We start from the raw sequence: 16,704 nt of genomic DNA on the forward strand, positions 1-16,704 counted from the left end.
GTTCAGTGTGATTTAATCATTACTGAGAGTTCAAACACTGAAGAGCAAATTCATCGATGCGTAGCTCTACCAATCCTGAACCATGCGAGCCAGTGGCGACAGCGGAGAGGGAAAAAAAAAACTTCACCTGATAGGAGTGAAGAAAAAAAACATTGAGAGAACCAGACTCAGTTCAGCACGACCATTTTAATTTTAATATTAGATGAAGCTTACTGGTAAGTGGCGCTATGGTGAGCTATTTTTAGAACAGACCTGCGGGCAACACATGTGATCCTCACGGGCTACCTGGTGCCCGCGGGCACCATGTTGGTGACCCCTGTTTTACAGGGTCAACGCACATTAATAAACATTACTGTAAAATGTGCTATAAGTAGCCAAGAATAGCTATTTTTCATCTGTAGACCCCTTACAGAATGTTATTCACAACTAAAATAGAATCAGATCATAATAACATAGAATATACTATCATATATAAAATACATTTAAAAAATTAAAAGACAAAAACAGATTTATGGCAGCAGAAGAGGACAAAAAGCCAAAGACAAACAGAATAAATAAGTGTCAAGAATACAGTACTAATGCTGACAATGCTGATTTGTCAATAATCAATTTTTAATATGAAACTGAAAATAACAAAAAGTCCATGATCTTCTGATAGTTGGTGGGATGGAGTTTCATTCCCTAGCAGCTTTCACTGAAACTACAGACTCGCTGAATAGACTTTTTTTGAGAGGAATAATACAGTCCCCTCTTTCACCAGTGAGCAGTCGTTCTAACTTTCACAAACTGATTTAGTGGTGAAGTCGGGTTATGTAGGGTCTTAAACATTAACAAATATGTACATATTTAATTTCATTTTCACACCTAAGGAGGTTAAGGACTAAATATTCAGAGTTACGGTAAACAATATAGGGAGCGCGTCACAGGTTGTCATTGTTCAAAAATGAACCAATGTGAATATAAATCCAACTTTAGCTCAGTAAAGCAGGCTAGGCAGAATAGGGCTATTTACTTTTGTTTTGTTGTTAAACTAAATAAAAATCTAAATTATCGATGCTGTAAAGCAAGCTTTCACAGGAAGAATTCAGTGGCTGAACAACACCTTTGTGCATATATAACCCATTCATAACAACACAATCTAAGCGTTGCGTGACTAAAATAGTGTAAAAAGTTACATTACCTGTCTAAGAGAAATACTTCAGCAGTTGTGTCATTCTACCACCAGCGTGCAAAAATATCTCCAATATTGCTTCGGGATTTTAAAAAGTTTTGGTCCAGCATTTGTTTTTACCGCCGTTACTCATGTCCAGGGGCATGTGACAGTTTAGGCTACTTATCAGAATTATGGGAATTGTCCGCTAGACACATTTCAATTGGATTAACTTTTTTTTTGTCTTATGCCTTACCCAGAATATAAAAATACTAATGGTGGGCCATTATCAGCATTAACACGAGACTCTTACACGCGATAAAAAAAATATCCCCGTTAATCTATTTTCAAAGTTGGGTTGGGAGCTAAGTCTATTCTGCACAAGCTATAATGACTTTCACCTTGATAGTTTAACGCGGATGTATACCTGACCGTTGAGCCGTCTGACAAAAAAGTGTCCTTCTGGATTAAATCAGCAAGATGCCCGTCTTGATCTTTCACTTACTTTAAAGACATACCGACAACGCTTACAGCGACATCTGTAATCTAGTTATTTGCCTTAATTGACAATAATATAATTAAAGTGTTTAAGTGAAGCGCTTGTAAGAATTTCCTGTGATTTTGGGTGACTTTAACTGCTGTTTAGCAGTTTCACTTTCACCCATGAACATTTCATTTATGCCCCTGTGACAAACTGGAGTATTAGATGCAAATAAGGGGTAAGGACTGGCGGGAGTGTTATGGGATTTAATAAAGCACGCCAAATAGAAAGAAAAAAACTTCTGCATTTCACGATGTGTGTGCGGTCCTTTACTGACAGCCGCGACAGCAGTAAATCTTGTTGGAAAATATGGCGAAAAGTCCTGCATGACGGGAATAGTTTGATTGCGGTGTTTACTTCATTAATGCCACTAATATCTGCATACTTCACTTCTTTATTCTATTTCTGTTTAGTTCAGTTATGACTTTAGTCGGATTAAGGTGATCAAAAAAATAATACAATTATTTGCTGTTCGGAGTTTATGTAGGCCTACATACATGTTATTGAACATAATTTGTTTTCATCACCAATTATCATAGTAGAACAGTTTCTCAAGCAGTTTGTGATGCATTTTGGAAACAGGAGATAAGCCCCTGGTATAATGCGCCACCTTGCTTGAGAAAACCGTTCTCAAAGACTTATTATTTGGCTAGCACACATATTCAAATAAGCCATTTTAATCTAGATTAATTCCGAGATTACAGTGAGATTAATCTAGATTAAAAATTTGAATCTATGCTTACCTATAAAAAATTACATATAAATACATTTAGATAATTTACTTTAATTAATACTATTGGAATGTGGAGAGTCTTTCAACCAGCACAGCAAAAAGTGTTTCTGAAGACAATCACCTACTGCACCTTTAAGTGGATAATGTTAGTGGACTAATGTGTGGAATTGTGAATGAGGGTTCAGGGAGCGATTTTAAATCTATTTTTAGTTTTTCTATTTTCTGATTTGACATATACTGAATTTAGTCAACAAAGACAACACAACGTAATATTATAATGCTGTATTTGAATGTTTGTTCAACATAAATTCATAAGAAACTGAAGGAAAACAATTCAAAAGGACTTTCATATTCATATTTCTTTAAAATATGAATAAACCAAGTAAACAAACAGGCACAGGACAACAAAAACAACAGGTGGTGCTACAACACCAATGAGCAGAACTGAAATGCACATTACAATGAATCATATAAAGATTTAACGACATTTATGACTGTAAACAGCAGCGAGATCACATCTCAGAGCGCAATAGACAGCTTTTTGAAAACCTAAGACTCTGAGAATCTGTGATAACATCTTGTTTATTCACTCCTAAAAATACTTCATATATCTGTATACCATACAAGATGTTGCACAAGCCGTTTGAAGGACATCATGACTGTAATTTGTACCTGAACACAGTGATGAGGCAGAAATGTAAAAAAGTAGCCAGACAAGGCAATACAAATAACTACACATCAGAATTACATTGAAGCACCGCTGAATAGACTTTACAAGGAAAATGAGCTCAATGATCATTCCTCCTGCAATCATAACACATTTTTGAACTTTTATCGGTGTAATAATCTCTCTTAAAAACAAAATGCTGAATATACAACAAAATAATACAACACCAATGTTTGTTTTAAACACCAAAAAGTATTTAAATCATGATATACTGTACATAAAATGGCACTATTAAACATTTCAGACTTCAGGCATGTTTTACGGTGTATTTGCCTTTCTGAAGCTGCGAGACGTAAAGTTTTGATTTGCTCCCATCGACTCGTTTAAACCAGACTTCATCGTGATTGATTGTGGTTATTACAGCGCTGCGTAACAGAGAAGACAGCAGAAAAAATAACTCACAAAAGAGCTGCAGAATAATCAATATGAGCCTGGTGTCTGCGTGAAGATCCCTCACCTCGTAGGATACTCGTCTTTCTTGTCGATAGTTATAGCTTGTCCACGGCTGTACCATTCTCCATCATAAAACAAGCGTCCGTCCTCTGAGCGGGCGTTGTGTTGGAGTTTATCAATCTTTGAAGAGGCTAAAACAAATTATGCAAATGTTTATTGTCGCTAATAAACTAAATTATTATACTTTATAGGTTAATCATTTTGTTTTAGGACTCAATAGTTTTACATTCATCCGAGGTCAACACTTTAAAGAGATAGTTCACCCAAAAATGTAAATTTACACACCCTCAAAAGGTTCCAAAACTTTGTACTATGGAAGTCATTGGTTACAGCACAGCCGTCTTCAGAATATTTCTTTTGTGTTTAACAGAAAAAAGAAACTCTGAAACAAGTAAAGGGTGAATAAATGACAGAATTTTCAATTTTGAGTGAACTATCCCTTTAATTGTCCTTTAATACAGTGCATCCTGAAAGTATTGATAGCGCTTCACTTTTTCCACATTTTTTTGTTACAGCCTTATTCCACAATGGATTGAATTCTTTTATTTCCCTAAATTGAGCTCAGGAACATTCTGTTTCCACTGATCATTCTTAAGAGGTTTCAGCAGCTAAATTGGAGTTCACCTGTGGACAATTCAGTTGATTGTACATGATTTGAAAAGACATACACCTGTCTATATAAGTCCCAGGGTTTACAGTGCATGTCAAAGCTCAAACCAAACATGAAGACAAAGGAATTGTTTGTAGACCTCCAAGACAGGATTGTCTCGAGGCACAAGGCTGGGGAAGGTTACAGAAAAGTTTCTGCTGCTCTGAAAGTTCCAATGAGCAGTGGCCTCCATCATCCGTAAGTGGAAGATGTTTAAACCACCAGGACTCTTCCTAGAGCTGGCCGGCCATCTAAGTTAAGTGATCGGGGGAGAAGAGCCTTAGTCAGGGAGGTAATCAATAACCTGATGGTCACTCTGTCTGAGCTCCAGCGTTCTTCTGTGGAGAGAGAAAAACCTTGCAGAAGGACAACCATCTGTGCAGCAATCCCCCAATCAGGCCTGTATGGTAGAGTGGCCAGACGGACGCCACTCTTTGCCTGGAATTTCCCAAAAGGCATCTGAAGGACTCTCAGACCATTCTAAACAAAATACTCTGGTCTGATCTGGTCTAAATTTGAACTCTTGGAGTAAATACTAGGCGTTACCTTTAAAAAAAAAAACAGGCACCGCTCATCACCAGGCTAATACCATCCCAACAGTGAAGCATGGTGGTGGCAGCATCATGCTGTGGGGATGTTTTTCAGCAGTAGGATCTGGAAGACTAGTCGGGATAGAGGGCAAGATGAATGCAGCAATGTACAGAGACATCCTGAAGCAAAACCTGCTTCAGAGTGCTCTTGACCTCAGACTGGGCAGACGGTTCATCTTCCAGCAGGACAATGACCCAAAGCACACTGCCAAAATATCAATGGAGTGGCTTCACAGCAACTCTGTGAATGTCCTTGAGTGGCCGAGCCAGAGCCCAGATCTAAATCCTATTGAACATCTCTGGGGAGATCTGAAAATGTCTGTACACCGTCACTTCCCATCCAACTGATAGAGCTTGAGAGGTACTGCAAAGAGGAATGAGCAAAAATTCCCAAAGACAGGTGCGCCAAGCTTGTGGCATCATATTCAAAAAGACTTAAGGCTGTAATTGCTGCCAAAGGTGCATCAACAAAGTATTGAGCAAAGGCTGTGAATACTGATGTACATGTGATTTTTCAGGTTTTTTATTTTTTTATAAATTAGCAACAATTAAAAAAAAATCTTTTTTCACATTGTGTCAGAATTTTGAGGAAATAAATCACTTAAATCCATTTTGGAATAAAGCTGTAACATTAAAAAAAATATGTGCGCACGAGTGATCCTCTCACCCGCTTTCATTTGCTTGCGCAAACACGTTTTTTTTTTTGTCAGTCGTGCAGCTTTTTGATTCTAAGATCACATTTGTGCGCATATTGGGCCATCCTTATTGTCGAATCTTGCTTTTAAGAAAACTACAATTTAAAAATTGTTTTTAACCAGCACAAAGTGGCTAGTGGGAATGTCTGTCTAATCCGCCACAGCTGAAATCTACCTGCATTTGGCAGGTTTTAATGTCAAGCCCTGATTAAGACTCAACATTGCATTTCCTGCGATGTGACTATTGCAAATGCAAACATTGCATATGCATATAAATATATAGTGAATGTGCAGCCCTACTTTATGGACTCAACAGTCGCAGCTTTCAGCAAAAGGGCAGGAGCTATTAGCCACTAAACTTGGACCCGATTATTTATTTTGGTTTGTGCAAGCAAAATCACAGATCAACTGTGTTCTTCCTACTTCTTGAAGTGTCTAACATCTGCTTCGGTCAGCTTTCATTTCCTGCTCCTTCCATTGTGCATGTATTACTAGTCCCAGCATTCGACTTGACAACAACTTGGCAGACACTAGTCCTCTTTGTGTTCAAGACCATACAGCATTGTGAAGTTCTTTAATGCAGACTCATTTTTTTAGAGCTCTCGATGTTTCATCATTTCAATTTGTTGTTGTTTGTTTTTAACACAAATTTGAGCTGGCACATTCAACATCTCTCAGAAGTCAGAAATTAAGCACAACATTCAACCATTAAAATGTATTTTTCAATTAAGGACTATGAGTACATACCCGTAATTGGACATCTGAAAAAAAAAATAATTGCTTTACTATTTTTCGGACTCATAAACTCATGAATAACAATTCAATTTAAGCATTAGAAATCAGGGGTGTAAGGGATCACGGTTGATCTGTGATTTGTACAGATCACAACCCACGGTTTGGAACACAGGTGACTTTCGGATTTGGCTAATTCATATTTTTGTTACTTGTAGATTAATCCTAAATTTGTACCCATCGCCTCTCGTGTCATTCAAATCACACGAATGAAACCATTTAGGCTTTTCTGTAAAATAAAATGATGACGGAAGAAGTTGTAGAGGGTCATTTGGGATGTGGTGGGTTTCTTAGGTAATTAAAGGTGTTTTCTGTCACTACATGTTTAGCCTACATTAATGCATTCAGAGTTGGCTGCACGATTAAACATAAAAAGATCGAGATTTCAACACCAACCAAACATGCATTATAAATGATGATGGTGATTTGCAAATGTTTTATAATCCTTCGAATCGCTGCATTCAAATCTGTGCTTGAAAAACACAAAAATGTTTAATGACATTAAATCTTTAGTCTTTTGAGTTAGTTATTAATATAAAGTCAAATCACACAGAAGTACTGGGATAACAGTTTATAGTTTAGATAAAACCACGAATGTTTATGGTAAAGATTAAAATCACCATCATATGCATTTATTTTGACACTCGAAACGGAAGTTGTAGGCAGCAAACTACATTATTTAACCAATAGGTGGCGACAACCAGACATCAAAAATATGCCACTGAATCAATCTTCAAAAATGATCCACCTAGCAGTCAAACATGAAGTATAATAAGTGAATGACTGAATCATTTATTGAAAATGAGACTAAAAATATATTTTGATTATGCAAATAATAATGTTAGATTTCTATATTTAGCGTTATCAGCAACAGTAGGAGTAGCAGTGAATTTTTCTTCAGCTGATTATTTCTTCATTTTATTTTAAATAAAATTACAGGTTCTAAGTTCTGTGTTAAACTAAAAGTGTCTTGCAGTACTGTTTTTGTAATAAATGCAAAGCAAATGATCTGAAAAATGATATGTGAATAAAAAAAAACATAATGTGATCCGAACCGTGAGATTTGTGATCCGTTACACCACTATTAGAAATACGACTGTGACTAAATAGCTGACACAACATACACTGGTGGATTAACCATAACACAAACAAAAAAATATGAATAGAGTAATGAATATGATCTTACCATCAGTCTTTACTCTGTGAGGTCCTAATGTTGCCATGGCCTACAAGATATTAGCGTTCTGCATTACTTACATTATAATCAAAAGCATATTCACATATAAAAAGTAGAGATTTTGATAGTCTTAACCTTTCTAATAGCAGTCCAGTCTTCCAGTATATCCAGGTCTTGCAGCATATAAACAATATATGGGCGTGATCATGTTAAGAAACCTACAAAGTATACTGATATTCAAGCAAAATGAACATTGAGCCCTGACTTAAACCCAATTAAGCATCTCAGGAGAGACCCAAAAATGGCTGTCTACTAATGTTTACCATCCAACCAGACAAAACTGGAGAAGATCTGCAAGGAGGAATGGCAGAGGATCCTCAAATCCAGGTGTGATAAACTTGTTGCATCTTTTTCAGTTAGACTCAGGGCTGTATTAAATCAAAAGGGTGCTTCTACTAAATACTGAGCAAAGAGTCTGAATACTGAGGACTATGTGATATGGGGTGCTCTTTGTACATTAGTGAGGAAAAACAAGAAGTTAAATGATTTTAGCAAATGGCTGCACATATAACAAAGAGTAAAAAAATGAAGGTGGTCTGAATACTTTCTGTACCCACTGAAAGGATATCTGATACAACAACAGGCTTTTTCTTTTTGTCTGGACTGAAGGGATCTTTCTTCTTGTTTTTTCTTGATTGTAACTCATCATTCCAGAGCTCTGTATGGGAAAATATGAAAATGCAGCATAAATAAGAGATAAATAAAAACATTATTTGTGATGGTGTATCAACAAGTACCTGAGGTAATATCTATACTATGGCGATCTTCCTCCAAACGTCTGATCTTCTCCTCTAATTCAGTCTGAACTGTGTCAAATAATAGAAGTTTCTCACTCTGGAAGATTGAAAAAAAATGATTAAATTGGACTGACTTGCATTGTTTAATCTTTAAGGTGAATTTAAATGTTAAAAGTGACAAATGGCTTTTAGAGGTATGCTACAACAGCTTGAAGCAATATCAACACTTCAGTGTATGGCTTTTAAACACGCACCATTGTTTCGGTAACAATGGATTAAATCTGTATATCTCACCTCCCAGTGCTGGAACGCTGCTTGGGTTTCACAGTCATATTTATTCTTCACTGACTCCAAACACAACTCTCTGTAGATACCTGAGCACATATTCAACCATGAGATGATGCACTTTCATTCCCTTTCACTTTAACACTGTTAAAGAGTTTATAAATGTTATGTGATTTTTATCTCTTTGTTAATGTTTAATAACTTGTTTTGTCTAGTGGAGTGGGGGTTGCACTGAGGAATTGGTTATGCAAAAAACTAATTGTGTTACAAAGTAAGGATGGACAACAAGAATAAGTGAAGAAATAAATGATTTATTTACAAAAAGTGAGGGTGAATCAGTGAGTGAGGTATTTACAATATATACAATGTCAAGACAATAAACAACGAAATGTTAAAAAGACTGGCTATGGGTGGCGCTGAAGAAAAGAACCAAACAGTCTTACTAATATTCACAACAAATCCCCTCTAATCTAATCTATTAAACAAAAGATATGAAAAAGAAATCTTCAACGTCAATGATGTCCTATCTATTCTACAATAACAATTAAACTAAAAATACATGGGTTGGTACACACCCTCCTTACCTGGGCCCGGTTTTTCAAAAGTAATCCACTAGGATTTTGGATAACTGATTGGATCAAATCTTGTAAATGGATTTTTCAAAAGAAAAAATGGATTACATAATCGGATGAGATCACGTAATCCAATATTGGTTTTGATCCAGATCAAACCTTTAGTTTGGGTTTTTCAGACCTTTTTGTAGAATTTGGATCACTTTGATTTAAAAAATCTGGATTAAACTGATCCCATCAGAAGGGTGGATTCAGCGTGGATTTCATGCCCAAAATGTAATGAAAACTTACAAAATTTATCAAAATAATACTATATTTGGATCATGCAGTATCTTACAAGATACCCTATTTATTCAAAAGGTTTTAATTGTATTTGTTCATTCGTCAGGCTACAGTGATTAGGTAGGCTTTAACGTATTCAGCCTTTCCGTATAGGCCTACTGCAAAGTAGAAAGAGTTTGGCCTCATAAAATAATCCCCAAACAGCTGCCAAAATTGACCAAAAACAATACATTTCATTCTGTCACTAATTGATATATATATATATATATATATATATATATATATATATATATATATATATATATATATATATATGTGTGTATATATATATATATATATATATATATATATATATATATATATATATATATATATATATATATATATATATATATTCATCAAAATGGAAAATATTTTTATTTTTAGAATATTTATGAGTGATGCATGCAATGATTACAGAATAACAAAAAAAAATGCAAAGAATGGCAATGACTGATTTTTTAAATCACTTTCAACAATTGCAAAAAGAGTCTGAAAGGGCAGAAGCACAGCTTCGTCTGACAGAGGAACAACTGACTCTAATCAAACTGCAGCAATCAAAAGCCAAATTTAAGATCCGCCTCCTAAAGGCTAGGCCTAGACAAGCTGGTCTCTCCACATCAGATGAGGAAGTCTGAAATTATTGTGGAGGTTTTGACATGGTCTTTTTAATTCAATGCATCAACTTTTGAAACTTGTTACAAATATCCTCAATGTACAGTGTTTGTGTTGTAGGACTCAGATGAGCGGACTGCTGGAAAAGGATGTTTTTCCTTTCTTTTTTTTTTAAATGTGTGCGTTTTCATTTCAAATAAAAATAAAGTTATATTGACCCCACACTGGCTATTCTACTTGTTGCTCTTCACATATCTATAGTTCTACATTGTGATTTCCTATCCTGTTTGAGCACTGGTAATCCAGATTTAGTGATCCTGAAAAGTTCCTATCCAGATCAGATTGATCTAATCCCATGTTGCTTTGAAAAACTGGCTCAAAAAGTAAGCTGGATTACATGATCACGGATCGCAAAAACAGGATTACTAAATCCGGATCAATTTTATCCGGATTAAACCTTTTGAAAAACCAGGCCCTGATGTATCTAGACCGTGGGTGCTCAACCCTGTTCCTGGAGATCTACCTTCCTGCAGATTTCAGCTGCAACCCATATCAAACACCTGGGGTCCGTTCTTCGTACCTCACTTAAATGATCTAAGATGATTTGGCAGATCCTGGATCTTTTAATCTTGATAACTGATCTCTCGCTAATTTGGTTCTTCAAACAAGTTCGCGAATCAGATTAGAATGTCAGGATAAACTGATCTGAGATCGCTGCGTGTGTTGTGAAGGACAGATCTATCGATCCTCGAAATCATGATCAGCAGTGCAACGATTGGCTGACGGCACAGCAGCGTGATGACATCATCTGATTAATATTCAATTATCCATGTGAGCAAAATTACATCAAATTAGCAGTAAACGGCTTGTTAAATATGATTCACAATAACCTTCCACATTTGTTGTGAGCTGCAGGCTTTACTCTTTCATGTGTCAAGAGTATTCATCATGTATTTTAATGCATATCCGTGTATTTAGTTTTACATTTAGAAAAGATTTTCTTTATTATAATAGCCGTTTTTTAATCGCTGTATGGAATAACTGGATGTTTTCAAAAGCATTTTGATATTGGTAAAGGCGTCTGCAACTTTTGTTAAGCATAATCACTGGCATATTAACTGTCAAAACATGTTTATGACTGCATTAATGTATAATTTATTTTTTTTTAAAGTCACACATTGTGCATTTCTATTATACACAAATTGTACTAAAGCGATCTAAAAAGTTCATATGTTTTCTCTTTGCACCAGCAGGTGGCAGTCTTTGTACTTTAATTTCGAGAGTGCAGATTGCATACGTTTTATTAATATGTATAACTTTATTTATTTTATTAATAACTATAACTTTATATATTTAAAATAGTTACTATTTTCCCAAGTGTATTTAACTACTAGTGTAAGAAAATATCAGAATTCGGTACATACTTTCTCTATTATCTTTGCTTGAACTGAGCCGATCTAATCCTGTTTATATAAATTGAACCTGCTCCCGATCAGGATTAAGCTAGCAGAACTGTTGCTATGACAACAACTCTCGGATCAGCTTTGAAGAACGAAACGATCCTGGATCGTGTCAAAACGTCAATATCCAAATCCAGCTAACTGAGTAATCCACGTACGAAGAACGGACCCCTGGACAGGAACATTTCTGTTTTGTTTTGACCACAGAGTTTGTTTTGAACAAAGACTTAAATGCAGACCATGTATAGTTTGCACATCATACTGACCTGCAACTTTAGTTCTAATCTGCATGTTCTCCTGAAGGGTAGCAAGAGGTTCCAGGTACTCTGCTGCCTTTCCTGACATCACTTCCTGTAGTTTGGCATCGACTTGATTCAGTCTCTCTTTATATAACCTAACAAATGCATAAAAAAAAACAATTTGGGCAAAGTGAAAATGTACATGTAAGCTAAATGCAATGCCTGCACAGATTGATATATTTAATAGTAACCACAGAATGTGATTATTTATAATGACAGCAGAAACATGGGAACACATTATACCACCAGTAGGGCTGGGTGATTAGGCCTAAAATCAAAATCTCGATTAATTGAACATTTTATCTCGATTATGGTTAATAAACAATTATTTTATTAATTTTGCCCTCATAGTTCTCTGATAAATTTTGTACAGTTAATATGCTCACATATTACAAGTAAGAGATTTCTGAATGAACGGTGCATCACTTGATTTTAAAATAATTGAAGGAAACATACACTAATTATTATTTATGATTATTAATTGATCATCAGACAACACACATTGGCTGAAACCAAAAGTCACTTTTTTTATTTTAAAAATTGAAATTAAATAACTTGCACTTTTGGAAACAATAATTATTAATAATTATTTTAAATGCTTTTCATACTAAAAGCAGAAAATAAGCTGATAATCTCTTCTAAATAAAATAACTTGTATATCCTGTAAATAATATTTTAAACAGTGCATTTCTTGAATCTTCTGTAAACAAATATTTTGATGTAAATAATATCTTTAATGTAATAGAAAATATGCCGTCTCAAGGCATCTGGCGCTGGTATGCGATAGCACGAAGGCTGCACCGGATCAAACCTGTGCGTTCGACGCAGAAGTATAAATCAGACTTAACAGAGCGAGGTCACGTGACTCCACATGCTGTAAGGAAAGTAATTGAAATAACTGACCTGGAAAAATTAGATCGATTACAGGTTCTGAATGTCAACTTCGATTACTTTTGGATTAATTGCCCAGCCCTAACTACCAGTTACATTTATTGGTGATTGATCATAAAACACATGTTCTTTTAACATCTTTTCCATTCACATTTTTTTATTATTAATTATTTCAAGGGCTTATTCTAAAGCAGGGATGCCCAAACTTTTCTTATGAAGGACCAAAAACAAACTTGATTGAGGCTTTTGGGCCGAAGGTAAATAAAGTTTCCATGGCTAATTTACTAATTTATTTAATGATGTTTAAAAATGACTATAAAACACTGCTTTATATTTACTAATACAGTATTATTTGACATTTTATAATAAACTTAATACAGTAAAAAAAAAACAATCTCATTCATAACAGATTTAGACTGATTGTTGCTTTGATTTGCTCGCTGATGTCTTCAGCATAGTCTATCTGTCGAGTGACAGTATTTATATTGGAAACAAATCTGATTTATTTACAACATTTAATTAAAACATTTAATTTCAGTCTTTTTTTGTAGCGCAGCAATAAAACACAAAAAGGTTTATGTCAAATTAGATATGATGATCTCTGTGTTAAAAGTATTCGACCCAACACTCTCTATCAGTCTCTGCTCTCAGAAGGGATGGCGGGTCAAATCAAAGGTCACAACTTTGGCCTGCGGGCCCTACTTTGGGCATCCCTGCTTTAAAGGTACGTCATTTTAATATTTCCCTGTCTGAAAAACTAAATATAAGCATAAAACACACTGGTCTTTGAGGTCAGTGAACTGTTTTTCCAGATTGGTCATCTCATCAATGCATTCCATCCTTCTCCTTTCACAGTCTTCGTCGTCCATTTCTGTAATTAGACAGACATTAAATCTTTTAACAGAGCAAATATTTAAAGAAAGTTAAAGTAGTAAATGAATCTGATACATGTTAAAGGGACAGTTCACCAAAAAATGAAAGTGTCACTATTTACCCTCCCTCTATGGGGTATATGCACACAGACTTTTAATTTCAGTCAGCCTAGGGCTTCTGGTTAATTGTTATCCCATACAAAATGGCCACGTATATGATCTGATTTCTTAAAAAACAGTGAACTTCACTGCCTGATTGAGATACAATATAAAGTGGGTATCAGATCAAACAAGAAAAACTGCATTAAATTAATTTTTTCCATGACTTGTCTTTAAAATATGGAAATTAATTTTACCCCAGTATTTTTAATGGAGCTTCTGAGCTAACCTGTAAATTAATTGTCTTATGTTTCTTTTTTTTTCTTGCTTTAATAATCAAATGGATGATTAAGTCTATTTAATTGATTATATTTGAATTACATTACAACATTAAAGCTGTATAGGGAACCTTATGAAATTGAAAACCGTCACATAAAGCTTTAACCGGACATTCATCATTGGCTTAAAAAAGTAGCTGTGCATATGGCCCATTAGTTTCAAAATGATGAGCTTTTTTCTTCTGTTGAATACAAAAGAAGATATTTTGAAGAATGCTGAAACCATTGACATCCATAGTGGAAAAAGCAGATACTATGGAAGTCAATGATAACAGTTTTAATTAAAATGTCTTCTTTGGTGTTCAACAGAAGACAGAACTCAAAAGTTTAAACAAGTAAAAGGTGAGTGAATAAGTTTGGGTGAACTATCCCTTTAAGAGGGCTGTCAACTGACTTGCAATCAATGTCAGACGAGAACAATCATCATTATATTTCAATTCTTATCAATGTTAATTAAATTTTTTTACATATAATACAAAATGTGGTTCATACCTGAACTTTCTCCATCCTCAGAGACAGAAGAGCTCTCCGTGTCTTCATCTTCTGAGCTGCTTCCCTCTTGCTCTGCAAAATCCACCTCCATTTCTTCATGGTTGCTTTCTTTCTTTTCTCTCGAGTGCACTGGCATACCGTCTTGTTAAACGAAGATTACTGAGAAATCTACTTATTTTACTTCTAACCTTCAAATCAGTATCTTTAACGAGATGTGTTTGCTAACTTGATGGCACTGCTAAAAATAAAACAAGCACATAAACATCTACATGTATCATGCTAACGAACGTTCAAACTCTGCGTATGACCAGTATTTGTCGTTAAATGTATAAGTTATAGGATGAAAATAAAACGGGAAGTTCTAACTTATAAAATCGCTTTAACCTATTTTAATATTCTGTAAAAAAAACAAAAAAAAGCTTTGTTTTTCTTCAGTAAGCCATGCTACTCGATGGAAAGCTGGGACACTGGCGCGGAATGTGCGCTGTTGTGGAGTTCTGGGGTCTGTAGTTTTCTATGATGATCCAACGGCGCATGGTTTTGTTGTATTTTGTTAGTTGAAGAACTACAATTCCCCTTCGGCACTCTTTCCGGGCAGAGGGTGTTTACGACTATGAAAACAGGCTGTATGAATCAATCGACGACTTGATTAAATGATTGTGTTTTCAACTTAACTTACTGAACTTATCGATAATTATATATTATTATACAGTTTATTTTAGAACAGAGACCATTTCACTATGAAAAAATCTCAAAAATGAACTTCTGTTTTACAACAGGTTTTTAGTTGTCATGTTTTTTTCCATATTATTAATTTATTATACAGCAAATGGCAAAATAAATATGGTAATTGTTTTATATTGTTTTAATTGAAACACATATCTCATTACTGTTCACTTTTACTTTACAAAATATTAACATTTTTAAATAAATTAGAACTTATGTGTGTAATAAACCTTAAGCTAATCTATACACACAAAACAAATTTTGAATATTAAATGGATTAATAAATATATTCTCAAAAAATTAAAATTACTTTGAAACAAAAGATCCTAATGAAATAAATAATAAAATAAAACCTCAAAATATACAGACAGTATACTAAGAAGACATTTGAATGACCAAAAACAAAAAAGAAAAGGAAAAAGCCAGATTAACCACATACATTAATTTGAAAATAAAAATTAAAACTCAAACTTAAGTGTTGAGAAACCAAGGAACAGAGAGAAAATTATTATTATTATTATTATTATTATTATTGCTGAGAACAAAAAAAACATTAAGAAACATAAAAAAACAAAAAGAAACATTACTTTTTTATTAATTAATCTAAGTGAACTGATTCGTTGTTTTACTTTACATAAAATGTCAATACAATTATTTTCTTTTATTTATTTTATTAAGAAACCCTTGTTTGTGAAGATACAACTTCCCAGCATCTCTTGATAAACATTTATACACTTAAAGTCAGAATTGTTAGCCCCCTTTGAATTTTTTTTCTTTTTTAAATTTTTCCCAAATTATGTTTAACAGAGCAAGAAAATTTTCACAGTACGTCTGATAATATTTTTCTTCTGGAGAAAGTCTTGTTTGTTTTATTTTGTGAAGAATAAAAGCAGTTTTTAATTTTGTAAACACCATTTTAAGGACAAAATTATTAGCCCCTTTAAGCTATTTTTTTTTCCGATAGTCTACAAAACATATCATCGTTATACAATAGCCTGCCTAATTACCCTAACTTTCCTAGTTAACCTAATTCACCTTGTTAAGCCTTTAGATGTCACTGTAAGCTGTATAGAAGTGTCTTGGAATAATATCTAGTCAAATATTATTTACTGTCATCATGGCAAAGATCAAATAAATCAGTTATTAGAGATGAGTTATTAAAACTATTATGTTTAGAAATGTGCTGAAAAATCTTTCTCTCCGTTAAACAGAAATTGGGGGGAAATGAATAACCTATACATTGATTTTTATTTGGCCAAAACCAAAAAGTGTTACTGTGCCCCGCTGTCCCCCACCCCATTCTGGACCTTTGTCAGTGAGGAGTGGAACCACCCACACCACCCAAACCCCCTGGCTATGGGCCTGTAAATAATTAAAGAAAATTCTTACAATCACAAACAAGCAGGACCTTTACATTGATCTAAAATGTT

At 34.4% G+C, this 16,704-nt stretch overlaps 1 protein-coding gene and 1 long non-coding RNA gene across 9 annotated transcripts; one reads left to right on the top strand and one right to left on the bottom strand.

Annotated features, from left to right (window-relative positions):
* The first annotated feature begins 737 nt into the window (after positions 1–737).
* On the top strand, positions 738–3,343 carry LOC147839942 (uncharacterized). Its single transcript, XR_015513110.1, has 2 exons — positions 738–1,353; positions 1,521–3,343. It is a non-coding gene; the product is annotated as an uncharacterized LOC147839942 (long non-coding RNA).
* Positions 2,692–15,017, bottom strand: brms1la (BRMS1 like transcriptional repressor a). Of its 8 annotated transcripts, none has more exons than XM_087289583.1 (11): positions 14,549–15,017; positions 13,528–13,618; positions 11,824–11,951; positions 8,599–8,678; positions 8,305–8,401; positions 8,136–8,225; positions 7,643–7,707; positions 7,517–7,556; positions 6,286–6,299; positions 3,609–3,735; positions 2,692–3,516 (listed from the first exon to the last, which is right to left on the bottom strand). In XM_087289583.1, exons 1-10 carry the CDS (start codon positions 14,682–14,684, stop codon positions 3,640–3,642), a joined length of 837 nt encoding a protein of 278 aa, XP_087145709.1. In that variant the 5' UTR covers positions 14,685–15,017; the 3' UTR covers positions 2,692–3,516; positions 3,609–3,639.
* Positions 15,018–16,704: the final 1,687 nt, after the last annotated feature.

Source organism: Danio rerio, chromosome 17 (genome assembly GCF_052040795.2).
Source record: "Danio rerio strain M-AB ecotype USA chromosome 17, GRCz13ab, whole genome shotgun sequence".
Lineage (NCBI taxonomy): Eukaryota > Metazoa > Chordata > Actinopteri > Cypriniformes > Danionidae > Danio > Danio rerio.

Excerpts from the sequence above, each read along its gene's own strand:
- brms1la (XM_087289582.1), bottom strand. The coding sequence starts at position 14,684 with ATGCCAGTGCACTCGAGAGAAAAGAAAGAAAGCAACCATGAAGAAATG. Across the intron at positions 8,402-8,598 it reads CAGCGTTCCAGCACTGGGAG|AGTGAGAAACTTCTATTATT; the intron begins GTGAGATATACA and ends TCAATCTTCCAG. Across the intron at positions 3,736-7,516 it reads TCACAGAGTAAAGACTGATG|CCTCTTCAAAGATTGATAAA; the intron begins GTAAGATCATAT and ends AATTTGTTTTAG.